Raw genomic sequence first — 27,641 nt, 5'->3', positions numbered from 1 at the left:
TGCTGCCCAGAACGTGGCCTCTTGCACCATTTCTTCTGCTGGTGAGGCAATTCCCCCTTGCCATCCCTCAGCCCCTGGCTGTGCTGACCTCTGAGGGCACCCGAGTCAAAAGTGGCCCCATCTTAATGACCCCTTTTTAATGCAGGAGCACTGGGAGAAAGCCAGCCTGCATCCTCCAAGCACACACACAATTGTCTAGCTTTACAGAGAGCTGGTCCTTGTGTGTTCGTGCTTTTCCCCTCCAAGGGTGTTAGGAAGCTGTGAACAGAGAAGCAGTGTTATATAAAGAAGCAAGAGTCAGCCAGGAAAAATGAAGAACTGTGGGGTAGCAAGTGCTGGAGTACCTTAAAAATAGGGTGATAAAAACGACAGTGCTTTTCTGTCAGAGGATCTCCGAAGCTTCTCCAAAGCACCAGTGTTTCCCCAAACTTCTGTGGTACAGGCAGATGTGACACCTCCCGATTGCCCCAGCCCAGAGCTCTCGCAGATCTGCTCCAAGTGCTTCTTTCAGCCCCGTCCCAGACCCGAGCCCAGTGCTGTGATTCCACAACATGCCCTCCATTTCCCAATGGAACTGGGATGGCAGGAAGCACAAGTTCCCACTCCTCCGGAATGAGTTGCGCCGAGATGACTGGACTTCCACACCAGGAAAGAACACTTCGAGTTTCCTTCAGTGGAAGAGGAAGAAGCTACACCCTTCCCCTAGAGCCTGCCTCTCCTCCCTAAGTCTCTGCATAGCAGTTGTTGAGGATGCCCATCAATCAGTCTGCAGGCAGCTCCAAACACAGGGACAATATCACTACCTCCATTCCATGGAGGACAACAATTTGTCCCATGGAGCTGCTCGGCCAAAGGTCCAGGGATAGCAAACTGGGAATGTCCAGCTGCCAGGGCTGTCAAGACAAGGGGACCACACTTCTAGGCCATGTCTCCTGCCCACTGTGGACATGTCAGGGACAGCTGGGCCCAGCCAGAAACCTCCAATACGGACCTCTCCACCAGTCTCCATGTAAAGGGAAGGGTGGCAGAACAACCTCAAAAATGCACAGCTCTCTCCCACAAATACCAGGGGGAGGGTGCCAGAGCAGCCTCAGAGACAGATACCTCCTCCACCAGAAATATCATGGCAAAGGTGTCACGAACCTCAGCTATGGACCACTCCTCAAGCAGAAATATCAGGGTGGGGATGCAGACCACACTTGCATACAAGCCCTTCCTTTGATGAAGATTTCGGGCATTCCTGACAGTTCTGAATTCCTGGTTTGTTACTCAGACACGTAGGATTTTTGATACCAGTACAAACCAAAATCAGAAAAGCTCTGCATGGTTAGTTTGGTTCAGATGTGGCTGGAGGGGGCAAAACTATCACCTTGTGAGGTTTGTACCTTTTGAGAACTTTGCTGGTAGCAAAATTCTCAAAAGGGGCTCACACTTTCGAAGCTATTAAATCACAGCTTTGTTGCAGGTCAAACCCCCAACACCAACCTCCCTCAAATAGAGCTGGGTAAAAACACGTGCATTCATCATTTAGGGAGGAAGAGAAGGGAGACAGAACTGAGAGAAGGATGAAGATACACTGCTGCAGTGGCTGTTATACAACAGATGTTGAACATTTTGAAAGCCAAAGGATGCTTTACTTAAAACCATATGACTTAACACATGTCTATGGACAAAGAATTCATTGCAAATGGATAATTATCAAGGGTTGTGGGGCACAAACGAAAACAAAGTTGGGCCAGGGAAGTAGTTAATGAAATAGGATATAACCTCTAATTTTTCCTCTTGTCATCTCACAGGAGGTGTCTCAGACTAGCTAGAAACTATAGTCCTGTCAGCCTGAAAGGTTTCAAACTTGTGTCCCAGGAGGTACTCTTCACTAACCCATTGAAGCTGGGCCCTAGGACATTTAGAAGAAGTCCAGTTGTCTGCAACATAGGAGGTTCTCTGTTCATTGGCACAAAGAAAATGCAAGAGGAAGCAAAACTTCATCCTAGTGGTTTCTGGTATTGTCTGGGAGAAGTCCTGGGTCCTTCATCTTTGCTCACCACTACTTATTTATGTCTTTTACATGAAGCAGTCATCATCTGTCACAGGAACATTTCCCACAGTGGTGAGTATTGCATAATACAATCTGCATGGTGAACTCGGGTTCCCTCAGCTTCCTTTTCTCATGCTCTGTTCCTGCCACTCACAGCTACCCTGTTCCTATGCTATAAGGCCAATATTTGGGTATATCATCACAGCTCTTCTGAGTCTGGTTGCTGATGAAGAAAAAGAGCTCTTGCTTCCATTACTTGCAGCCATTACTGGAGAGGAAGGCATTTCAATCAATCAGAAGTAACGTGCTTTGGTGAGCACATCATCCAAGCAATCCTTGTATGACTTGAGTGGTCCAAGTTAAAATGCACAACAGTCTTGAGAGCTGGATCTATCTCCTCAAGACCTCCCACCAGTTACCAGCTGCTTTGCCTCAGCTGCTGAGCAGTGACAGTGCCTTCTGAGCCAGCAAGTTCCTTCACAGCTTACTGACATTCTATGTCCCTCCTTTCAGGGAGAGGAGCTGGGGCCCCTCACAACTAAACTGCCATTGCTCTGGCCTGCAGGTCTGAGTGAGTCTTCAGAATTCAAACCATCAACCCTTTTGCAGACCCAAAACTTCTGGGGAGAGCCAGATAAACGTGGCTGGTGCAACCTCTTGGTCTTTTACTCCACATTTTAATGAGGACCCCAAATTCTCCTCTGTTTGCAGATGCCCTCACTTCTATCAAAATATCCCAGAGTAACCAGAATTAAAAGAGGTATTTCTGTGCACAGAAGCAGCAAAGCAACCAGGTACAAGCAGCTCAGGGCACAGCAGATGTGGTCCCCATCACACACTCCTTCATGTACCTCCCCCAGCCACCACAGTGGCATCTTTCCCTGTCCCCTCCCCAAGTTGCTGCACACCCCATCCCATGTGGAAACACTGCTGGACATTACCTGGCCCTGGTTTTTCTGTCCAATCCCACCCTGAGAGCATTTTCTGACTCACTTAAATTCTTCTTCAGGCAGCTCTACTTGGGCCAACCTCCTTGTGTACCAACCACCTGCTCCAGGAGATTGTCTCCCAGATCCCCAGCAGAAGGTAACAAGATGGTACTCACTGACCCAGAGGGCTGCTACCAGCCACCTGCACCCAGACCTGCTGCTTTTCTATCACTGAAGCACGCACAGCTGTCATTACTTAGGAGAAATGAGTTAAGCTCATGGAAAATCCCACAGGAAAACTAATAGTCCCCCTGTCTGGTAATAAAGGTAATTAAAACAAGCTTGAATAAAAATCTCAAATACCATTCAATGAATAAGCATATTGAACTAATGGATTCCAGGAAGAAAAACCTTTACCCCCATAACAATCTGCTTCTTGACACACCTTTAGCTGGCAACAAAGGATAACAGCTCTTCGGCATGCTGAAAGAACAAATTAAAACTTTGCTTCAAAACTCTTCTTATCAACACCTCTTGTTATTGTCTCTGCATTTTTAGAGGTAAGAAAAATCTTTCATTGTCTAGTGCAAAGGATTCACAAGTGTTTTTTTTTTTCTGTAGAGACGCATCTCTCTTAAAGGCTCCAGCTCAGCAAAATTTGGATATAAAGACTGCTAGTGAGAAAGTCTTTGATGCTCAGTATAGAAGAGGTGAATGACCCCACGCAAGTTCACTGTTCAAATTTAAGGAAGCATCTGCAAAATTAAGTTACAAATCTCTGAAGTACCTTTTGCTTTTAAGTGTAGGTTGCAGCTGAGAAATAGATCGTACGTATTATGGAAGTTAAGCGTAAAACCCCGGATTTCTCAAAATCACAGACTTAAGATGGCTCCTTAGATAGCATAAACACAGAATATCAGTGCAGCCCTATGCAATACACCCTGAGTAGTTACAGAGCACAGAAAAATTCCTGTGCAGCACTAGAAGAAGTGCAGCCTGGTGTATCTTGGTCAGCCACTAACCAATATCGTATAAGTAAATACAAGGTGCCTGTCCCAGAAATCAGGCTACTTAGACAAGCAATGCCATGACCAGCAGGAGGTCCAAGAGTAGTGATCAGTTTGTTTCAGGTAAATAAGGGCACCTGAAGGATGACACCTAACCTCTAGGTTTTTAATTTAAGGCCCAATTACAAGATGCTTCTCGGTCCCCTGTCTGATGGCAGAATTGCCCTGACCCCACTGAAGTTAACTCACAGAAGCTAAAGACAAGGCCCAGCAACAGATCCCACTATGTGAATCTACTCTGGATTCCACATAAATGATTCCGTACAGACATTTATACAAGAATGATGAAAGTTACTGCACTTCGGAGCCAAATCTCACACCGTTTCATGTTTCCAATGATTTTCAGACCACGTGGTACCTAGGATTTCTGTCCCATGACGGTGACTGTTTCTTGACACCGGTTGTCAAGGGGGGGACCCAACCCCAGGGTAATCTCAGAGGGGTACCCTCCGCCCAGCTCAGCCGCAGGCTGGCCTGAGATGAATCAGTGTTTTCCAGAGACCGGAGATCATGGGTTTGCGCATTGGGGTGGCCCCTCCGCTTCTGCTTCCTGTTTTGGCAGACATTGTTGGGTGGGAAGATTTTTTCCCTGCTACCATGGTCTTTTTGGGGAGAGAGTCCCAGACAGGAAAGCGGCAGCCCCGGCGGGCAGAATGCCTGCCAAAAGGCACAGACTGAGAGAAGCATCTCCTCTCCAGCACCAAGGCCATTCAGCCAGCACAAACGATGGTCCCAGACCACGTTGGCTGCTGAGGAATGACCGCATGCTGGGCCTGCATAGCCCTCCACAAAGTTGTGCAGCCACACAGGCGCTGAGCGTGGGCATCAGCAGCATCAGGAAAGCTCATGGTTCACACTGTTTTAAGTCTCTGGACCGCTTTTTTGCGTTTTGTATTAGATCACAGCTATCAGTTATAAAACAGAAATTGTCCTGGGCACAGTAACCAGGCACTGGGACCTGCTGGATGACCCCTCTCTGCCCACAAGACCTTCCCAGGAAAGAAGAGAGGAGGTCAGGCTCTGCAGGACCACAATATTTTGATTTTCTGTCTGTAGGGCCACTGCTCCAGCCCAGATCTCACCCATGTGGATGCAGAAGATGCTCTTCGTTAAGGCTATCTAAGCAGGGGACAGCACAGCCTTCACGGACCCTCTGCAATAGCTCCACACAGCCCTTAGTGTCACCCAGCTGTCCCCTGATTATCCTTGAGCCATCCCGTGCCATGGCAGCACACGTTTCCCCAGTGTAACAGGCTCACCACACCTCCACAGCCAGGGATGTACCTAGGAAATCAGGAAGACAAATGTCCCTTCTTCAAGGTTCAGAGGCTTTGGGATGAGGAAGGAAGCCCATGTCTCCCAGTCCCCCAGCAGGGTCTCAAACCATCATACAGAAGGTACTTGATGATATTAGTGTCTCCTGGGAGTGCCGTGAACCCCACTCTGGGGAAAGCACTTCACCCTGGACACGATGTAGGACCCCGATACAGCAGGTTGTGCTTTCAGGCACGTGTCTCATCCCTGCCAGCCCACCCGTGGCAATGCCCTGCCCAGGGAGCACAGCGTTTGGAGGCATCTTCTCCATCCCTAACGGTGGGTTTCCAAGGCTGCCATGGGGAACAGACACATCATACATCCAAACCCCTGGGGCAGTGAGGCCAGAGTGCCCCATCACCAGTCCATGAGGATGTGATGCTTGGGGCTTAGCTCCTCTGCCAGGGACCAACAGACGCCACCACCGGGGACCAGCCACCCCCCCTCCCGCGGGGGACCACTTCCCCGCCGGAGGGGATTTCTCTCTTCCTTTTGGCTTGAGCCCATTTTCGGAGGGGAGGCGCAGCCGGAGTTTCCCAGCCAGCGGGGCTCCCTGCGTGGCCGGGTCCCCGCCTCCCCGCCCTCCCCTTATAGCCGGGCTGCCCCGGGGCTCCGCAGCCAGCGCCGCCGCCGCCGCCCGCCGCCGCGCAGCGAGTCCCGCCAGCCCCGCAGCCCGCCCGGGAACCGCCGCAGAGTAAGTCCTTTGTGCCGCCTCTCCTCGCTGCGGAGCTCGGGGCTTTCCCTTTCCCCTTGGGCCGGTGTCTCCCTCCCGCTTCTCCCGCGCCTCTGCCTCCCCTCCCGGCTCACTTGTTGCCAGGGGAGGGAGGGGTAAAGCTCCCTGCTGTGTCTGGAAGAGGGGGAAAATAAGGGAAAAGTGCTAAAGGATAGATTCCCGGAGAAAGCGACAGGTTTCAGCCCCGCTTTGTAATGACCAGAATAGAGAATAAATCGAACTGCTGCCAGGACAGCAGCTCCAGACACATCCCAGGGCTGGGGACAGCAGAATATGTGCCTGGCAATCACATTGCGACAGCTGGGTCTAATTTCTGTTGCTCATCTCCCAAATTTCAGGGCCTGAACACAGGCTGCGAGCAGTGACTCCTGTTACCCGCCTCCTCAACCCCTTCCCCAAAATCCAGACGTAGGTCTTGGGCACCAAAGCATCCTAAACCAAGATCAGGCACCAGGATCTAGGTTCAGCGTGGCACTTCCCAACCCCTCCTTTTTGTCTCTCTTCAGCAGGAAGTGGTTTTCTCCCAAATCACAGGAAAAGAATTGAATTATGATTCACTCAGCCTGGCTGTACTGGAAAAACACCATTTCAGTGCCTGGATCCCCTACGGTCCCAGGGAGCTTCTGTACCCTGCACCCTGCTGGGGTCACTGTGCCAAGCTGGCACATTTCTGTATTGCCATGCTCGCCATTTTTTGACTTTTTTTTCCCAGTCAGGGAAGTACCAGTGCCCCTAGGACCTGCCTTTTCCCAGAGCATTAAAGAGCCTGTCAAAATTCCCTCCTATTCTTGGGCAGCTGCCTGATATCCACTGTGTCAACTCATTGGGCACAAACAGAAGGGTTCAACCTCAGGGTTAGGATCCTAACACAGGACTTCTTTTTGAGGCTGCTGCAAAGTAAGGAGAAGACTTTCTGTGACTGGAGCATATAGCTGATGTAGAAGCCATGGTCCCTCACCATCACACCCAAATTCGGAACAGAAAACCTAAAGAAACAGGTTGCCCAGAGAAGTTGTGGCTGCCCCATCCCTGGAGGTGTTCAAGGCCAGGCTGGATGGGGCTTTGAGCAACTTGGTCTAGTGGGAGGTGTCCCTGCCCATGGCAGGGGGTTGGAACTCGATGATCTTTAAGGTCCTTTCCAACTCTAACCATTCTATGATTGTATTCAACTGCCTGCCCCCGCCGAGGGATTTTGAGTTTTGGCAGTTCCGATTGAACTGATCAAACGGGAGCAGAGGACTTTGGAAAACTCAGGTTTGGGTTTGCTTCGGTCACTCCCTCTGTAAAAAGAGGCCCGAGAAGCCAAAGAGTCTGAAAGTGCCGGCAGAGGCGAGCACTCCAGGAGCTCTAGATCTGGGTCCCAGGGAACTTGTATCTTCTCAGTCGATGTTAGCTCTAGCAGTGAACTTTGCAAACTCCAAGCCTGAATGCAGGATTTGGCTTTGGGAATAGTAATAGGAAAACAAAATCCTAGACAGCAGCAGCTGTTTTTTCTTTCAGCGGCAGCATTTTAAAATGATACTACCCAGATTTGAAGCAAGAAGAAAAAAGAGCTAATTACAGTACATATTTTCTGCTTTTTCCCAATAACAGTATATATGTGTAATTTTCTCCTCTTTTGCTGTTTGAAGAATTCTCACAAACAACAGGAGATGCTGGTTTACAGGACAATTTTCAGCTGTGCGTCAGTAATTTAGGGAAACCAAATTCTCATTTAAAAGTGACAGCAGCATTGTGTAGCAATATCTGTGCTGTTCTCCAGACAGGTGATAGCATGGTTTAATGCTGGTTTAAAGCATCTCACACCAGGTGAGGTACCCTGGGATCCTCTACGTGGTCTGCCACTGCCATTCCAATAAGTCCTTTGGGTCCTCTGTCACCCCCAATCCCTATGGGGGTGCCTGGCACTGCTAAGGTACATGGATCAGGTCCCCTGGGAATGCTGTGCTCCTGCCTTGGCTTCTTTACCAGAGACATAGGTTTTGTTTCCCCTCAGCTTTTGACCCCATTAGGAGCAGAGCTTGGCCAGCATCGGGATGGTGCTGGACCATATGAGGTGGTGGGTGTCCCGTAGGAGTCTGGCAACAGGAGCATGGATTGCACCTGCACAGTACAATTTCAAGTTGGGACTGTTGGTGACCCAGCTCACCTGTGGACTGTGATTTCCCAGGCAGAACCACATGGGAGCCCCCAGCTTCACAGTGTCTCCATTCAGTCCCCAATCCAGCTAACAAAAATTGGTAGAAACAAGCCCAGGAGGGCTTCCCAACTTGCAAGGATTGTGGCTGGCATCTCAGTAGACTCTTTGCTTTGATTTATTAGCAGCTTATTTAGGTGTCACCGCATCGTCCAAGGTACCCTTAGCTCAGGCTGGCTGCATTGCTTCACTGCTTCAAAAGATGATTTGACCTGCTGCGATTTTCTCATGTGGGATGGGGTGACCACACTTCCATGGGGACCGGGAAAAGGCTCAGGCAGACGCAGAGAACAAACTTTGCTAAATAACTTTCGGATTTCTGAGAGACTGTTGGAGAGAGGGGGATTTCCACTAAAACGAGACACAAATCCTTGTGACCGAGGATATCAGCAGGCTGGAGAGGACTGAAAATCCAAACAAATGCTTGTTAATACTGGAAGCAGCTCAAGAAGATCAGCAAAAAGTTTCAGAATAGGGGTAATCAGTAAATCCTCCCCTGAGTGCTCTCTGGCATGCCATGAGCTGCCCTCGTGAATGAGCTCATTCCCAAGCGTGTGGCATGAGGGCTATTTCCTTTGAGGAGGGAAACGAGAAAACGGGAAGCCACCATGCCCAGAGTCCAAGTTGTGTCCTTCTGTGTCGTGGCTCTGCTCCAGGTGTTTCCCTCGCCCTTGCTGCCCACCCCAGAAAGGCTCCAGGCCGGGGGTATGTGCTGTGGTTGGCACCATGCAGAGAGCTCCATGGGTCCCTCTCCGGCTGCGCTGGCAGTCACAGGACCACTGTCCTGATGTCCCTCTGTGTAGGGCAGCAGAGGATGGTACGCAAGCTGTCCTGCTCTTCTGGTTGGGAACCATAAGCTGAATATACTATGTCAAAAATAATTGGAGCTAAAGACTATAGTGCCCTATAACAATAATGAGGATGGTGATGACGGTAACAGTAAAATAAGAGTAAATTAGTAACAGTAATGAGTTGGGATTTATGTCAAGTCTTGACCTTAAATCATTAAATTTCCCAAGACTTGAATTTGAGCTCCATGCCTGGGAAATGATTCAGCATTTCCCAAAGTGTTAACTGCTAAAATAATTAGGAGCCTGCCAGAGTTTTAACGAGCTTTGATTTGTGAGCAGAACACAGGCGTACAGGAGCAGCCCGTGGCCATCCGAGCCAGAGCTGACCTCCTGGCACGTCCTCTCTGCTGCAGCAGGTACTGCGGGGGCAAAAGGAGCATCTCCTGCCTATGACCTGCCGTAACTGGTGCCACGTGTTAGCTCAGTGTTTCTTGTAGAAAGTGGGATTTTTTTCTGTAAGAAAGTTTCTTCTAGGTGTTTCTTACAGAAAGTGCTCGGCCATTTAGTGATAAAGAGATGAGGTGGAGAGGAAGTTTTTGGTACCGCTTGCCGTAAGTGACTGAGGCTGCGTATCAAGGCAGAACTGGGAAGCTGGGGTTTTCTTGGTATTTCCTGCTGCAGATACAAACATATGCAAACCAGCAGCGGCAAACTGGTAAGTGCTGGGCAAGCATTCAAGCTGGCCAAATATGAGTGAACTTGGCAGCCTTTGCATTAACAGCCTTACTCAGATGCGTAACTCCTTTCGTGTTCATTAGTTGAAGATGAAAAAACTCACCCTGACACGCCAATATCGCAAACAGTTCTCACGCTGCTGATGTGCAGCCCCTGGGAAAAAAACCGCTGGAGCTGATTTTATCTTTCATCTATTCTGGGTGTGGGACTGGTTTAGGCAGGTCAGAGCGTAGAGACACGCTGCAGATGGAGGCTCCGTGCTCTCTGTGGAGGGACCTTGGGGGCTTTGCCCAGGCTGCAGCCCCTGGCAGCACATACCCAGTGACCTGCTTTTCTCCCCGGGCATCGCCAGCCCCCACGCCCGGCCCTTTCAGAGCATAACCAGGACAAAGTTCTGACAGCCGTTAAAAACTAAGCCTTTAACCAGCTTAATCTTCCCCTCATTGGTTCTTTCACGTATAGTGTCATTTCAATGATTTTCAAAGATGAATGGCATTCATCTTAGAATTGAGGAAGAAGCAGAACCATTTGGAAATCCACCTCTCTGATCGTGATTCATCAAAACAAAAGACCCTGAAAGTCACCTTTGGCTATAGAAAAGGGAGAGGTACTTTCTGTGTTTAGAAATAAACAAAAAAAAACCAGAACAATAAATGCTTTGTTTGGAATAATAGAAGAAAGAGAAAGGACTCAGCTGAGTCTGTGCTTGAACAAACAGGAAGGAAGGGATTTGGCAGAATGAATCTAAACACAGCTTTGTATTGGGAAATGCAGGCTAGGAAAATAGCCCTACAAAAATTAGGAAAGTCCCAAACAGTTACAGAGAATCCTGGTTGCTGTGATACTTTTTTTTTTTTTTTTTTTTAAATGGAGATGTAAGAAAAAGGAGCTTTTTTCCACTGATTTTTGGATTTTAGTAGGGTATCCTGACTAGAGTAGCCAGAGTGAACCACAGGGATTTTTCCTCCCTCCCAAGTAAGCATGCTAGGGGAAGAGGTAGGTGTGTAACTCCAGCTGTGACTCCCCGCTGCTGGGCAGCTCTGGTGCTTGGGCCCCCTTTGGTTGCCCACACGACCAGCCCCGAGCCCTGGGCCACGAGAGCTCTGACCCGACGCCTCTTGGCAAGCCACCACTGTCCTGCTCAGCCACAGCAGCACCTTTGGTTTAGCTTCAGCCTTTGCCTCGGGTGACAGACCACCCGTCTAGCTGAGAGCCAGCCAGATCCCATCCACCTACACCCTTTTCCCTCCTTCCCAAATGAGTTTTCATCTTCATTGTGTTTTAAAAGCAATAGCACTACTAATCCTGAATGTGACCTGGCAGCCAAAACACAGAGAGGGAAAGCTTTTCAGCAATGCCAGGCTCTCAGTGCTCTCTATACCACCCGGCTGCTACCACTAACTTGATGCTCCAAAGCTCCCCAAGTTGCCGGGAGCCAGCAGGAGGAATCACAATTAAAATTAAAATTAAAAGCCACAGTCTTCCAAGCAGTTTGCCCAGAAATAAGTATCGCGGTTTGTATCGGCATGATACACATCAACAGCATAAACTTAACAAGGGTATTTGAAGATCACCACATTGTGACCTTGTACCTGAAGCCAAATTCTTCCTTTATTTACAGCCTAACTCCCCTCCCCTTACGCGGTATAAGTCAGAACTTGCCTCACAGATCTTCATACAGAAGTGCACTGGTGTCCCAGAAAGTCACTTAGAAAAAAACATTGTTAGAACAAGGATTGGAAACTATGAGTCACTTTGTTTATTTACTGTAATTATAATCATTATAGAAATGAATATAATTATGCAAATAAATCTATGGCGGTATATTAAATGATACATGTAAATAAATAATTCTAAATACAAATTTTAAAAATATGTTCTCTAAGAACAGATTTCCATCATGAATTATTTTTGTAGCACGGGAGTGTTGGTGATGGAGCAGGACTGTGGCAGGGTAGCGTCTGAACAAGGCTAAACCGCCCTGATCCTGGTGCCTTGTTCATATTTCCTCCTCAGCCAGGCGAGGACTGCTCTGGACGGGCAGCAGCCCTGGTCATGAGCACCAGTTCCATTTACCAGCTCTGGGAAAAGTCCAGTCTGGTTAGTCCCTGCTCTTAGACCCTTGCCCTCTCCATCATCCCATTTCACTAGAATTGCTTTCTGCACAAGCCACGTCCTGCACTACAGCCCTACATTCCAGCGTAAAAAGATGGGGCAGCGATTGCTCCCGGGTATTTGAAAACACCCAAGCTACACCGAAGTTGCAACAAGCTGCGTGAAGTTGCCTTGTTTGGGGACGCTGTAGTCACCCTGGGACCATTTAGAAAATAAGATTATGTGGACTATGGGTGGGTTTGAAGGGTCTGAATGCATCCTTGAGTTTGTGTCTGCTACTGTAGGGATGTGGGCAGCACATAGAGCATTGAAGCCATGCTTCAGACTGAGATTTTTGGGCCTAAAATGGTAAGCCTTGTGATGTTCACATCAGGAGATGCTGGTGTGCTTCCCACATTCCCATCCTTTCAACCATGGTTTTCATAGTCCTGGTGTTTCCAAACTCTGAGCCACCTTCTCTGGGAGCTCTCCTCCATAAAGCTAAGAATTTTATTACTGACTTCAGTGGAGACATAGTTAAACCAGCAGGACTTTTGCTCAGCAAAGATTGCTGCATACCTGGCATGGTAGACTCGTCTCATTTTCATGCTGTACTTGCAACCTCAGTGTATGAGTAGCTACATGGGGGCTTCCACAAACACATCTGCAACCAGATGAGCAGAGATCAGCAAAAATAGGCTCTAAGAAAGGTTGGAATTGATCCCAATGCCATATAAAAATATGGAAGTTTCATGGTTGCTTTGAATAGGCATAGGACACTTGTCCCACCCCACCCACATCCACACCCATGTCTGTACTCTCACAGCATCCCGTGGGAGAGCCCTGCTCTCCTGTATCCAGACAGGCTCAAGGTATCAAATTAGGCCATCTGAATCACCCTTAAAATCACTCATTGATTTTCTCTGAACTGCTTCCATCCTCTCAGTTACCTGAGGTGACGTTGCTCAGGAGCTCTCCTGCAGAGCTGTGCTCATACCAGATGTGTGTAGCACTCTCCACACAGGGACAACTCATTACAGAATTACTATTTTTTTAATGGGAATACACCTTGCCACATTGTGCCATGTTAATTTTTATGCAAACTGTGATAATCTGACCAGTTCTTTCTGAAATTTACAGGCTAGAAGGAAAATGATGAAAATGTTACCTTTTTTCCAAAGTGGTCCTATTGGAATACGCAATGGATCAGAAGGTTGCATTGGTGCAAACAGACAGCTTGGAAACCCTTCACCATCAGTAGCAGAACAAATCCCTGCCTGTCCTGGACCTTCTGGCGACGAGAGCTGGTCCAGAGACCAGGAGAAGATGAGTGAAAGGCCAGAGGCAGCCTGCAGACCCTCACGTGCGTCTTCCATCACGAGCAATGGGAGCTGCACCTCTGCTGGGGACAGCCCTGAAAAGGGGAAGAAAGGAATTAAGGGAATCCTTACGAGTGCGCTTAAGAAGATGAAAAAGACCAAGCCACTCAGTGGTAAGTGCTTCTCCATCCTCCTTGAATCACTTCATAGGCTATAGTTATCTCTAGAGGGGCTGCACGAGGTGGAGAGTTGTCCCCTTGAGAAACAAGGGCACTGACAGATTGAGGTGACTTGTCCCTGGGGAAGCACAGGCTGAGGAGGACATGACCTCAGTCCTGGTCCTTTGGTTCCACGGGCACACTCCTTGAGGAACTGCCAATTTGAAGGTTTTCTGTCTAAAATGAAACTTATTTCTACCTCCCATGGGGACACAGAGATCCATGGGTTGGCGAGAAACCAGGACATACCTCTCTGCTCTATTCCTCCATGAAACCACCACCCTGTGAAATCCTCTCTTCCCCCATGACCAGCAGTGAGCAGCATGCGTAGGTCTTTCCTGGGGCTGATATCTGAACATACAGCTCCTCCAGTCATGGGCACTGTCCCTGCAGGATGCTTAGAGAGGCAGAAAAATATCTGCTTAGAGAAAAACAGAACTGTATAAGAAAGTGCCCCTTGGTACTTCCAAGGCCCACCTGACACCTAAGGTGACGTATCTCATTACCCGGTTCATAAACTTGCAAGCTGTACCTTAAAATAAGTTTCAATTTTTTAGTCCTACCTCCTTTACTGGGGAGGTCTTCCACAGTCTCACTGTTGTAGTACAAATTATCTTGTTTCCGGCCAAGTCTTTACCTGGCTAATTGACTACTCTTTCCCCATGTGCTTTTCCCTAAGTGGTGGTTTTCCTTCTTGGCCTTGAATTTGCTCAGCTAAATGAACCAAGTCTACTGAAGACAAACCCTTCATGCCTTTGTTCTTACTGCTGCATTGCCCCATTCCCAATGTCTTTTTTTGAAAGAAAGCAACCAGAATTGGAGAAAATATTCCAGATGAGATACCACCAATGCCTGGTACAATGTGTTACCATTTTCCTGTCTCAGCTGGACATTCCTCCCTGGTTATATCCTGGGGTCATATCTGACTTTTTTGCCACCATCTCACAGTAATGATTTACTAATTCTCCAGGCATCTCTCTTCCTCCTCCATCTCAAGCTGATTCACATCCAGCATGCAGCAGAAAAACCTGTTTGTTGCTAAGTAACTTTTGTTCTGTTGAATTTGTATCTTATACTTTCTGCTATTAAATTTCAGCCCATTTGCTATTCAAGGTATTCCGTTGTTCCTATAAAATACACCAAGCCCTCAGTTTCGATAATGTCTCTGAACTTTGTGTGATCAGCAGATGCCAACAGGGCGCACTCAGCTTTTGTGCCACAGTCTCTAAAGAGAATATGAAGTAGAGGTGGGTTTCTTGAATAATGTAAGCTTTCCCCACCCAGGGTTTTCCGTACAAACCTTACACACCTAACAAAACTTATTTGGGGCTATAACTTCTCCAGTAACTGGTTGTAGTTCAGATAGGATAGTTCAATTGTTTTTATCTTGCCTGCTAAATGTGTCCTCCAAAAAAATTTCACATGTCAGATTGTGCCAACCTATTTCTGGAAAACCATGTGGTATTTCCTCTAGCACATCTTATTTAGCTACATCTTAGCATTTACATTTTTTTCTAAAGCCATACTTCTTACTTGAGGCCATGTTAATGGGAAGGGGGATAATAAATAAAGAAATCGCCACAAATCTAAATTTTGGAAAAAATAATGTGTAGCACATGAATACCTGTTCATATGTAACACACTGGTGATGGGTTTTCAAATTATCATTGCCACAGTTGGAAGCAGGCTAGGAATAATCTGACCTTTAAATAAATATGAAGGTTTTCTATATGGTTAAGGAATGTAAGATATAGCATTATAGAAATACAAACGTATTTTTAATAAAGTACTCCAGAGCCATTGTTTTTATATAAAACAGGAATCTAAATCTTCACTGTTGAGTAAAGAAAGGCTGTTCTTTTTTCACCAGTCAAACAAGTCATGGATCTCCTTGAAGACCACAAGCTTTGTGATGCTGCTCAGTATCTGATTGTCCTAGAGAAGAGCCTGTCTACCAAAAGTGAGGAGGGGCTGAGCATCAGCCAGCAAGATGTTGAGTCTGTCTACGAAGTTCTGAAGCACAAAGTCTTCAGCATCTTGAAAGACTCCATACTGCTGGCGAAAACAAACCCAGAACTGCTGCAGCAGGCAGTAGAGGCACTGAAAGAGCAGGAGAAAGAAGATCAGAACTACCTGTCGGAGACTCCACCTGACCAAAACATGCAATTTAGACCTAGAAAATGGAAAGAGCTTTGGATGGCTACAGTAAAGGAGTCGGTAGAGACTCGAATGAAAGACACAAGCCGTACTCCTAGGACTGAGAACCTGTCTGCAGTTGGCCAGAACCTCCTGCACATGGGAAAGACGATGAAAGAAGATTTGACAGTAGTTGTAAAGTACATTAAACAGCTTTATCCTCCTGAGTTTAATGTCTTCAGCACATATGCAGAACTCTACCACAATTATTTTGCCTCCCAGGCGAACCAAACTGCTGAGTGTCACCTGGAAGACAAGGATATTTACCTCCTCCTGTCATGGGTGCACAACTTTTACCCAAAGTAAGTGAGGCTTTTACAGATGCTTATCCCTGGGGATTGACACGGGTTCTCTGGCTGCAAACCAGACACTTGCTTGATTTATATATCAGTATCATTGCCATGCAGTCTGGTACCTGGTTAGGTTTTGGTGTCACTGGTATCATGCTGCTGTAACCAGCTGGCCAGGACAGTCTGAAGGGACACGTTCAAGGCTGCTAGTCTGTAAACCAAGGGCTCACCCCACCCTTCAGGCTTCTGGGCAAGATAAATGCGCACAGATGTTTAGGGCTTCACTTATGGGTTAAATTGGGCAGGTTCATTGCCCTGATCTATGTCCCAGTTGCAGACCTGAACTCACTCTTGGAAAATTTGGAAATTTCAGCCCTCTGCACCAGAAGGAAGGCAATAAATACAACAACCTGAAGTGCAATTATCCTGGCCATGGTCGATGTTGCTTAGGTGTTACCCGCACTTGTGCTGGCCTCTGGGTTAGGAGACCAAAGGGTGAGCTCCTGTGAGAGGACATCATCAGCCAAGGGTCGCATTTCATCCTCACAAGCCCTATATATGCTATAGAACTGAAAATATTCCCTGTTGTGACTTATAGTACTGGATGGGGAATCCAGGGCTCTCATTTCTTAGGTGAAACCGGTAAATACACCGGCAGCGTTTCTTCTGCTGTTCTAAAGCCATTCAACCTTCACCTCCACTTTTTCCTTCTCATGTTTCTCTTGACAGAGTATAATGAGTCAGTGTTGATCCTGGAAGTCTTCCAGAGGCAGTGCTGTGCGCTGGGTCAGGATATTCAGGCCTGAACCAGCATGTGTTTGGAAATCAGTAGCTGTGAGGAGCAGGACTCAGCCAAAGCAGCGCAGCCCGGCACCAGGGGTCTTGTTGGCCAGAGGGGCCAACAAGAGTTGCTTTATGGGGTCTTTCCAGAGGACAGGTCCAGGTGTCACCTCTCTCTGTGGCCAGCAGTGAAGGGAACAGCAAGGAGGAAGAGGAGGGTTGCAGCACAACAGCCTGGCCCCAGCTTCCAGCATGGTATCAGAAAACAGCCCGTGTTCTGGGGGTTCTCTGGGGTTGCTCAGTGTCCCACCCTCACAGGTCCCACCCCTGGCACAGATTCAACTCCTCCAAGTCCTGCCTGGGCTAAGGACAATGTACATTTCGATCTGTTTTTTTCACTGATATCCTCAAAAAGTGTTAAGTGATTTGCATCAACAGCTGTCTTGAATTACATTGCCCTTGGAAAATGTGATTGTTTGGCTTTTTCGTTCCAGAGAGATGAGAAAAGATCATGCTCTAGCAGAGGAGCTGGAAAAAGTTAAGCTTGGAAGCCTTTTGCCATCAAGTCTGAGCAAAGAGCTTGAAAAGAAATACCTTGACAGTGAAGAGGTGAGCACCCATTCAGTCCCTCCTCTTCCCTTTGCTGCTCCTCGGAGGAGCTCTGACTTGTCCTACGTGCACACTTCTCGGCTGTGAGTCACACACCCATCCCGAGAGAAGCAGAAGCAAGAAGTGCTTTTGTTTCTTTTGGGGGGACAGGTCAGCTTTCTCTTAGACGGGATTTGCAGAGCAAACTTCTGGTTAGCTCAGCCTTCTGCCCTGGGAGCCATCAGAAAAGAACTGCTCTGTTCTTGCAAACTGTGTGGTAGGGAGGTGGGAAAAAAATCCAACGACAATTCCTTATGGGTAAGATTCCAGTTGTCTGTTACATCCCCAGAGGGATTTACGCTCCCTCTGGCAGACTGTGGATTCAGAATGACTTCTGGTCTGTGCAGCAGTACCAGACCTTGGGTGAGCAAAAGCTTGCAGGTCTGCTCTTGAAAAGCCTGTCTCTTTGATGGAGAATCGCCTGCTCTGCAGAAAATAACAGTTGCTCTGGTTTTTGGATCACTCTTGCTTTAATGGAAACAAGAAGCAACTTTTACAGTACTCCCATAGCTTAGCGCTTTTTGGCACGTTGGGCTGGAATTCCCGGAAAATGAGAGGACAAGTTCCAGGTTTAGCTGTAGCCCGTGATGGTTTGCAGATGGGAGAGGTGGGTGTGAGGGCTGCAAAGCTCACGAAAAAGGCACTGGGTGATCGGAGATAGATGCCAGCCACCATACAGACAAAAGCCTCGCTGCACGGCGTGCACGCAACAGGGGTCGGAGCAGAGAAAACCTGAGAACGTCTTGTTTTGCTCTCCGGCGCTCCTCAGACGTCAGAAGCGCTCGTGAAAAAGGATTGCAAAACCAGCCCAGAGGGTAGCACTGAGGCAGGCAACGCGTGGCTGGGGAAATTTGGGCTCCGGCACGCGTGGGTGCCTGCGACCTTCCCACCCACCGCTCCCCTCCCTGCCCTGCCCTTGAGATCACCACTGACGCAGCGGGGCGGTGGGAAGGGACGTAGATCTTCATCTTCACCCCTACCCTGAATGATTCAACTCGCTGTGGCATAGAACGGTATTGTGAGGGAGTTGTCCTTGCTGCCCTGAAGTGGTGGCTGAGGCGTCTCATAACAAAGAGCCTTTATTTCTCAGGCAGAGCCAGGGAAAAAGTCTCCTCAGCCAGACAAATGGTGGGTGGGCAAGTAAAACCTGAATGAGGCAAGGAGCCGCTGCATCCACCTTGTGGTAATTGCTGTTGTTCTTCCTTCCCTAAAGGCTACTGTCAAAAATTCACTGAGCAAATGTTTGTCTAAAGAAATCCAAAGATGGAAAGAAGACCAAGAACCAGAGAAACTAAATGGACATTTTCAGAGTGAACTACTAGCAATAATTGTTATCCAGGTAATACAGACATATATTAAAAATAAACAGTTGCATCCTGCACGTATTTGGGATTTGAGGCTAAGTATAGTCAGTTCAGGAAAGCGAAAGGCCAAGTGGCGTGTGTAGGGCAGTAATAGGGCTGGTGGTGTGGGGAGCCCCAACGTATGGTCTGGCACGGGCTACCATCTGCTGGAGAAAAAGTCCTTTATCAGCAAAACGAGCAGGAAATCTGCCTTTGTTTCTCCCCATGTGTTTTATTCTGCACCCCTAGCCGAAGCCAAGCCATTAGGCGCTGGATAATGTAGCAGCAGAGAGATGAGACAGGTTTAGCCGAGCGAGGAAGCGGCACTGTGCTTCCTGCTGGGGAGACTGTCACAGGCAGAGCTGCTCCGAGAGCTCATGCGCTTTCCCCACGCTCGACCCTCTCTGTCCTCTGGCAGCAGAGGATTAGTGGAGTTTACTTTTAAAAAATAAACCCTTCATATATTGAGGTGGTTGTGCTTAAATTGGGGTTTTTAATGCAGTCATATGATAATCAGCGAAAAACAAAAGAACCCAAGCATCGCTTTCCCCACTTCCTCAGCTAATTTAAAGGCTTTCTTTAATACTTCTTTCTTCTTCACCTCTCTTCCCATTTGAAAATGGAGTTCAAAATTCCCAAATCAATGTAGCTGCTCTGCACAGTGCCTGGCTCAGTCCCAGGGGAGGATGCAGGACAGCTGGGCGCAGCTGCCGCAGTGAGGGATCCGTAGCCTTTTTAACCAGCAAACCCGGCCTTTTTGGAACAGCCGGCATTTAAAAAACGATCTCGTTTGTTGTTAGAGTATCTACGGCGGCCAGGAGCGAGCCAAGGCCATCAGCATGGCGGTGGGCGAGGAGCTGTCGCATCGGCTGTGGAAGGAGCTGCCTGCCTTCCTGAGAAGGTACAGTAAGGCAGCCCTTGGGGGGCAGCAGGGCTGGCAGAGCCCCCCGGGCACCCACTCACCCGCTTCTCCTCTTCCCGTCTCCCCTCCAGCTACAGGGATGCTTTCGAAGACTTCAAGGAGAAAAGCAAGAAGCACACATACTACAAGCCTATACTGATTGCGAATGTTAACAACTGCTGGAATTTTAGGTAAGGACCCAGCAGAAAAGGCTTTGCTCCTTCCTCTGCAGGAAGAATAATGTGATAGAGGGGAGGTACTCCAGAGTGGGCAGAGGAAGGTCCATCTGCCTGCAGAGGAAGGTCTGGAGACCTCTGCATTTCTCTCTATGTATCTCTTCTGCGGACAGATTATTCTGACCTTGCTGATATTTCCTTGCAGAGACTATGCAGAGAAAAACATGGCAGAAAAGGACGACAATAAAGCCAGCATCCTCAGCATTCTCGGTGACATTGAAAACGGCGGCTTTGACGTGCTGCTTCAACCGCTGTTTGCGCAGCTGAAGGTACCATATCCACATCCCACAGCCTCCCGCCCCACGGCTCAGCCTGTGCCGGTGCCGGGCATGTTCTCCTGCCCTGCTCTCGCTTGCTCAAATCTCTGATTCTAACGCAGCAAAGTTCAGAAGGGCTGTGGGGCAGGTCAGGTCACCTCTCAGCATCACTCAGAAACCTCTGGATCACCTCTGCTTAGGCTGGTCCTCAAGCCTGCAGGCGAAACAGGTGCAGCTACATAGTCATGACCGTGCCCATGAACATAAAACGTGCCGATCACATCTAAGATAACTGCGGCGAGAGGGAGAGTCTCAACCTGCAGGTGTTTATACTCCAAACTGTAGGGAGCAATCACAAATGACATGAACTGCAATTACGCAGCTTTTGGCTTCTTCATAAAGGTGGCCTGAAAGACACTTCTGGTTTCTTTCTTTTCTTTTTTTTTTTTTTTTTAATATACATATATAACACAAGCTTTTTCAGTTAAGCAAGTGTGGTGGCGGGGAAGGCGTAGGAGTCAGAAATGTTCAGCCACAAGCTCTCCTGCTTTCTCTGTCAGGCCTTTTGGAAGGCATCTGACAGAGCAGGAGGAGGCTCTTTTTTCATTTCCATCTTTATTTACTGTGGCCAAGAAAAACTGTGATTGAAAACTTCTCAGAATGATTCAGCTTCTTTCCCTGGTAGTGCCTTAATTCTCTAATCAGACAGGATGGTGTGGACAAAACATTTAAAATGTAGAAATAAAAAAAAAGCATCTCCAGTATGAGCCTTTCAAGCTCTCAGTCTTCTTCATCATGAGGAACCAAGAAGGGGGCACAAACGCAACACAGCCCCCTCTTCCCCTGCCCCTGTAAGTCATTGTCACACGTCCCTGCACAAAACTGCACACCGTACTGTCGTTATGTAGGATACTGTACATATAGAAAGGTAAATATATATGCGCATAGAATTTGTTTCGAGGGAACTAAGCCGATTTTCCTTTTTTTCAGTCAATTTATAAGAAGTTTACAGAAAATAAGTGGGACTCCAGCAATGAAACCATGAACGAGATCATTAAAACCACCAGCAAACATATTTCAGACTTCCGGACCCTGAAGGACCCTTTCTACCAAGTAAGTCAAAGAGAGATATCAGAGGGGTTCTGGAATGCTGAGGCTGCGTTACTAGCTCTGATCCTCTGCAACTCGAGTTGCCCTGACCCACGTTAAGCTGGCGAGTGAGCCTGGCATCAGGGAGTCCCCTCAGGCAGGATTTCCATCAGGACGTGGTTTAGATTAGCCATAGAGATCTTACTCTTCTCCAGCAAAAGCAGACTCCTGTAGCTCTGCTGCAGTCTTCACAGAGAAAACCACTCTCGCTGTAGAGAGAATGTTCTGGGGATCACCCAACATATGGCTTTATTTACGTATGGGTTTGGTTTAGCAACCTTGAAACACGGCTGTAGTTGCACGTTTGTGTTTCGTGGCTCCTTTGATGCCCTAAGGACTGGAGGAGACGGATGCAACTGGGACAGATCCCAGATAACTGAGCCACAACCGCATTTTCAGTGGTGCTGGAGTATATATGAAACATTGCCATATAAAAAAATCTTTTATTTCCTGCCTTTGTCTTTTAAGTAGCTGAAACAAAATTATGATGTTTGTGTATTAGAGAGAGGAACAGGAGGAGCAGCGTGAATTCCTGTTTCTCTGGAATACTGCTACTTCTTTTCTGAAACCTGTTAGATCTTTCCTATGCCTTCAACTCTTCCCAGAAGGAAAACACATTCGGAAATTCCCACAGCTCATTAGTTTGAGTACAAAGAAATTCTCGGCATCTAGGATATAGCGTAACTGGTCATGGGGAGGTTGGCAGCCAGCACCATTCCTCATGTGCGAGCAGCAGCAGGCATTTGGTGGGGCATGTTTTACAACACCCAAAATGTTTTTGTCCTCCATCCACACATACGGTTTGTTTTGTCCCCAAGCAAAAGACAGATGGATGACTCCCCCTCTCCTTCCCAACAGGCTATCATCGAGAAGATCCATGCACACTTGGTTAAAGAGTACATTGTGAGGCTGCTGAAGAAGAAAGTCAGCCTGAAAACTCCAGCGCAACAGCAAAACCTGGCCCAGAGCGTCTCCAAGAATGCTGCTGACCTGGAAGCCTTCTGCACCAGCAATGTACGTGAGTGCTCACTGCATCTGCAACAGCACGGGGCAGACTGAAAAACAGGAAAATAAATTTTCTGGGGCCTCTCATTAACCTTTCCAACTCAGCTTAATTTCCTGGAAGGCAGAATCTTAGGCAGAAAGAGGTCTCCAAGTACCTGCAGGGAGGAAGGCTCCCCGGCCACCAGTCTGCCCTCCCCCGGGTAGAGAACCATGATTTCATCCTCCTTTGTCCTGTAGGCAGTGGTTTTCTTTTGAAGATTTATATTTATAGGGTCAGAAGATTTAGCTAAATACTGCACTGCTCTGGTTTCAGTACAACTGGTGTGGAGTCTGGGTTTTGACTCTTCCCCCTCACCCTTGATTTCCCTCACTCTGCTGCTTTTAGGTCAGGCAGGGCTGGAAAGGGCAGCAGTGGGTCTCTGGTACACAAGGTTTTCCTCCACCAGAGACCTTTGCTTTTTCCGCATGGCTGAAACACCCCTATCTGTCCTCTGAGACCCCATCCCTCCTTTCACGCCTCTAAATTTGCCTGCAAAATAGCTAAGCCAAGCCCTGTCCTCCACCACCCCTCCATGTAGCTTTGACTGGAGAAGGAACAAGCCTGAGCATCGCTTGGTGTGGGGCAGGAGGTCAGGCAACCAGCGCCTTGGGATATCCAACGGCCAGAAAACAGGTCCAGTTGGGTCTCTTACCTGAGTGGGCAGGGAGAGGATTTTGGCAATGCCTGGAGATGCTAAAGGCAGGGTTGTGTACAGAGCTGGGGGAGAGCAGCACGTGGCAGCACGTTACCTTGCCCATCAGACCTCGTACACACACCAGGCAGCGTAGAAACCCAAGGGAAGGAAAACGTCATGGGAGGGAAGAGCAGGGAGAGTCTGAGGAGGTGGGTGCGGAAACCTCAGCCTTATGGCACATCCTACAGCCCCTTGTGTAAGAGGATTAAAAACCACCGCAAAACTAAGCCAATTTCTCCAAGACTGGCCCAGGCTAGAAACATCACTGAAAACAATGAGGCACTTAAAATCGCTGCCGTGTCCCTCCGCATCACCAGGAAACAGCCTCAGGAGTCAGCTCGGGGACACCTCCGGTGAAACACAGCTCCTGGGCTGGGAGGAGGTTTGCACCTCCGCAATACCCTGCTGACTACTCTCTTTTCTGGCAGGGGTCTAAGGCCACATGGCTGAATTTGGCGCTCCCCAAACTGGCTGAAATTATCCGGCTTCAGGATTTAGGTGCTATTAAAATTGAAGTTGCAACATTCGCCACGACATACCCAGATATCCGGTAAGAGACACTGAAACAGATTTGCAAATACTCGTATGGGATTTTAATTAAGTCAGGAAATAGTCAAATATGAGTATAGGTGAGGTTTATATAGCCTGAGTCTATGAAAATGGGTGGGGGCTGCCTGCCAGGGTATGGCAATCCCAGTGCCATCGGACAAGAAAATAAACTATCTAAAAAGGCCTATTTATATATTCCAAATTCTGGTTTGATTTTCTCCTTTGCCTTGGGGCCACGAAGCTGATCAGAGGGCTGGAGCACCTCTCCTATGAAGACAGGCTGAAAGAGTTGGGGTTGTTCAGCCTGGAGAAGAGAAGGCTCCAGGGACACCTTATAGCAGCCTTTCAATGCCTGAAGGGGACCTACAAGAAAGCTGGAGAGGGACTTTTTACAAGGGCATGCAATGGTAGGACAAGGGGTAATGGCTTCAAACTGGAAGAGGGTAGATTTAGATTAGATATCAGGAAGAAATTTTTCACTGTGAGAGTGGTGGGGCACTGGAACAGGTTGCCCAGGGAAGTTGTGGATGCCCCATCCCTGGAAGTGTTCAAGACCAGGCTGGATGGGGCTTTGAGCAACGTGGTCTAGTGGGAGGTGTCCCTGCTTATGGCAGGGGGGTTGGAACTTGATGATCTTTAAGGTCCCTTCCATCCTGAACTATTCTATGATTCTGATACCCTACTCTACCCCAAGCCTCCCAGGGCAGTGCTGGGTCCTGTGTAGGGTCACCAGCTGCTGTGTGATGTCCACTGGGGACCTTAGTGCTGCCACAGGATGGGGGCCACATCCTCGCACAAGGACCCAGCAGTGGAGATCTGCGGGAGGAGATAACACCTGCCCATTTCTTTTCCACAGCAAAAGGCACCTGGAAGCGTTCCTGCACATCAAAGCCAATTTGTCACGCAGTGAACTCAAAAGCATCCTGGGCTACTTGGCAGACAGTACAGCATCCACACCACCTGGGGCCCCACTCTTTTCCAACATAAACGTGTCCTAGGCCAAGGCACCCCTTGGTACCCGCCTTGTGCCGGACTGTGGGCTAAGCCAGGGATGGAGACCACCCCCTACAGCGATGCACAGCACACACTGCCACCTTTTCCTACGGAAAGTACTTTGTCCTCATCCAGTGCCCAGCATCTCTATGGGAATCACCGTCGTCTGTGCCCTGCCAGGAAAAGGGGGCACCCATGGGAGAAGCAGTGCTTGCAAGGACCAGGGCTGCTTCTCACAGCAGTCACGGACTCCCTCCAAGGTCTCCTTGGTGCCACCGCGTTCTCTGCCTGGACACTGCCCTGGTGCTCTAACCTCCATCTACCTCACAGGGTGCTGTGAAGGCCACGTCACTGACTCCCCAGCTAGCCCAGACTGAGGAGGCACCTCCTATGTAGCTTTCTGTCTTCTAAGGAAATGGAGGAAACCAAAAACTGAAGCCAAAATTTAGAGATGTTGGAAAAGTCCCATGGGAGCATGCATGCACCTCGTCTGCCTTCCTTTAAGACAGGCAGGGGGGCCACCAGATTTTGGGTCAGGAGGAGGTGTTTCTCAGCCATGGCATGACTCCTGCCATCCCTCCATGCTGCAGCACCCCCAAATCTGGGGCTTGGAGTGGCTCCAGCTGCACGCTCTGCCCCATGCAGCAGCGTTGCCCAGGGGCATTGGGGTTTCCAAACTGGCCCTGGGGATCCCTGACTGTCCCCACAGCATTGGGCCAGCTGGGCCAGCGTGTGCTTCCTTCACCTCCATGAGGTGAGAGCGACCAACCACCCCAACAGCCACCGGTCACTGCAGTGACCCCATCCAGTGCATCTGCACTGGAGTGGCACCCTGCTAGCAGAGGGCAAAACGCCTATTACAAAGGATGGTGTGGGTTAAGCACCATCATCTATCGAGGAGAGGACTTTTCCAGACCCTGTTAACATCATAGGCTTTGAATGGGTGGTGGAACTGGTCTCAAATGCCACTATAGTGTATGGAGTATCCTGTGTTCATCACCGTTTCCTTGCTCCCTCTTTCCCCTCTTGCTGCGAGGTAGATACGATGTGGAAACACAAATGGATCTGTTGTGAAACTACGTTTTGTTTTACAGCCCAGTTTTTTGGGAAGCAAATCACTTGCCGAAACAACAATGATGTGTTTAGTTGAAGACCTTTCCCTTCTGTTTTTCTCTGTTTCAACTTCTGTGTCAGGCTGTAGAAAGTCAGTCCGGAAGGAAGACTCATAATGACTGTGCAAATCATGTAATGTATTTATATGCATATGCAGTATACCATGGGTGTATTTTTGCATCCAATTTTATTTTTTTCTCAGTTAGAGATATTCATTTGCAATGTTTATATTTAAACAGTATTCAAATATGCTAGAAAAGTGACTCATTTATTCTGTCTCTGGCTGTTGTTTACTGCGCTGCCACTGTATGTAGTCCTACGTACTCCTTCAAAGGGCCAATTCTTCCACTCCTCCCAGCCTGCTTTGGTGAATGTCACCCACTGGTTTCAGGCGGGGGGGGTCTTTCTGGACTACAGACAAGCTGAGAAAGCAGAGGCACCCTCTGTTTGTGCCACGTATGGGTGCCATAGCCTGTTTTTCCTTGTTTTCTGGAGCAAGGACTGTCGTGTGCACTGTGTTTATGGTACCTGGTGTAACAAGGTCCAAAACGTCAGCTGCTAAGCACTGCCACGGTCTCGATGTTGAGTAATAAAAAGATATATATTTGACGTACATCTCATCCTTACTGCACTGGCATCCCCCTTCCTCCCTCTCTGTTGTCTCCTCCTGTTCATACAAGTCTTTAGCAGACACAGCCCACCAGAACCTGGCCCCAGCCAGCCCTGGGACGGATGCAGAAGGAATCCTCTGCTGACAGGTTATGTGACAAAATTGTACATTGGGTGAAAAACACTGGTTTCAGTCTGCTGCCTGGCCATGGGTGGTGAAAACCTTCTCCTTCCATAAGCATACTCATGCTCCCACAAAACTTCATATATACACATAGCTTAAAAACTTATTGCACGTTATTTAAACACTTACCCCATCTACAGTTTAAAGCCAAATGCCGAAATGACTTCTGACAGTGCAAAGCACTCATGACAACTGTCACCTATTGTGCCGCATTTTCTTTCCCAATTAGTGAAAGGTCATTTTATTGCTATAAATAACTGCATTTTGATTTAGAGATCTGTAAGGGGCCTAGAGAAATGCATCATATGAGTGATTATGCCGATCTTTTAAAAAAAAGATTCCAGCTAAGTAAGTGCTCGAAGGAAAATAGTGAATCTATTTATATATCATAATTAGGATGGGTAGGAGAAAATGGTTTTCATACACATTTCATAAGCCATATGGAACTGCATTGTGCAATTCTCTTCATCCTCCTATAAAACCCCAGCTTTCAGCTCTAATGAGCCCAGGAAACTACTTTATCTTCCTGTATGACTCGGCATTTGCAATGGCATTTATTTATATGTGGCATATTGCACACAGCCAGGTACTTTCAGGAGGTCGCACAGATGTCTTCTGATAACAGTGTTAGGTTAATACTGAAAAATAGCACTCCTACAAACTAAGTAAAATTTTCTGAGGCCAGATTTTCTTTATCACGCAACCTCTGCTGATGTTGATGTCTGCCCCTCCTGGAAGGCAGAGCAGATAGCCAAGATGAAGAAAATAAAATCAGCTTTATGAAACAGTTGAGAAAGCTGGTTCCTGGGCACAGGTGCTGTGGCATTGCCAGCTCACCAAGGCAGTTGTCATCAGTGCCACCAGGACATCTACCACCGCGTTGACACGGACTGAGCTCGCACATGCACACTCCTTGTTCCCTATTCATCCATCCCACCAGGCACTTCCATCGTTTGGCATTAGCCTGGCAATTTGCAGTGCAAAAGACACAGGGACACAAAGAACCAAAAGGGTGGACTGAGGCATTACTCGCTTCCTCTGCTCCCGCAGGAGCCATCTGCTGCATGCCAAGTCCCTGTGGACACCTGGGGAACCTCTGCCCTTGTTGCAGGGGAAGCCAAAAGCAGCCAGGGAGCTCCTGGACTCCTCCCGGGTGTGAACATCATGAAAAAAAAAAAGCAGAAACCTTCTGTTAGAGCCTGCTAAGAAATTTTGGGGG

At 48.2% G+C, this 27,641-nt stretch overlaps 1 protein-coding gene across 1 annotated transcript; it reads left to right on the top strand.

Annotated features, from left to right (window-relative positions):
- Nucleotides 1–13,050: 13,050 nt before the first annotated feature.
- TNFAIP2 (TNF alpha induced protein 2) lies at nt 13,051–26,237 on the top strand. Its single transcript, XM_074149677.1, has 11 exons — nt 13,051–13,390; nt 15,306–15,933; nt 17,196–17,310; nt 18,563–18,688; nt 19,493–19,593; nt 19,686–19,784; nt 19,975–20,098; nt 21,077–21,199; nt 22,094–22,249; nt 23,403–23,524; nt 24,380–26,237. Exons 1-11 carry the CDS (start codon nt 13,051–13,053, stop codon nt 24,519–24,521), a joined length of 2,076 nt encoding a protein of 691 aa, XP_074005778.1. The 3' UTR covers nt 24,522–26,237.
- The last annotated feature ends 1,404 nt before the right edge of the window (nt 26,238–27,641 follow it).

The sequence above is a fragment of the Numenius arquata genome, chromosome 6, assembly GCF_964106895.1.
Source record: "Numenius arquata chromosome 6, bNumArq3.hap1.1, whole genome shotgun sequence".
In the NCBI taxonomy this organism is placed as follows: domain Eukaryota; kingdom Metazoa; phylum Chordata; class Aves; order Charadriiformes; family Scolopacidae; genus Numenius; species Numenius arquata.
This window is presented reverse-complemented; position numbering and strand designations above follow the sequence as displayed.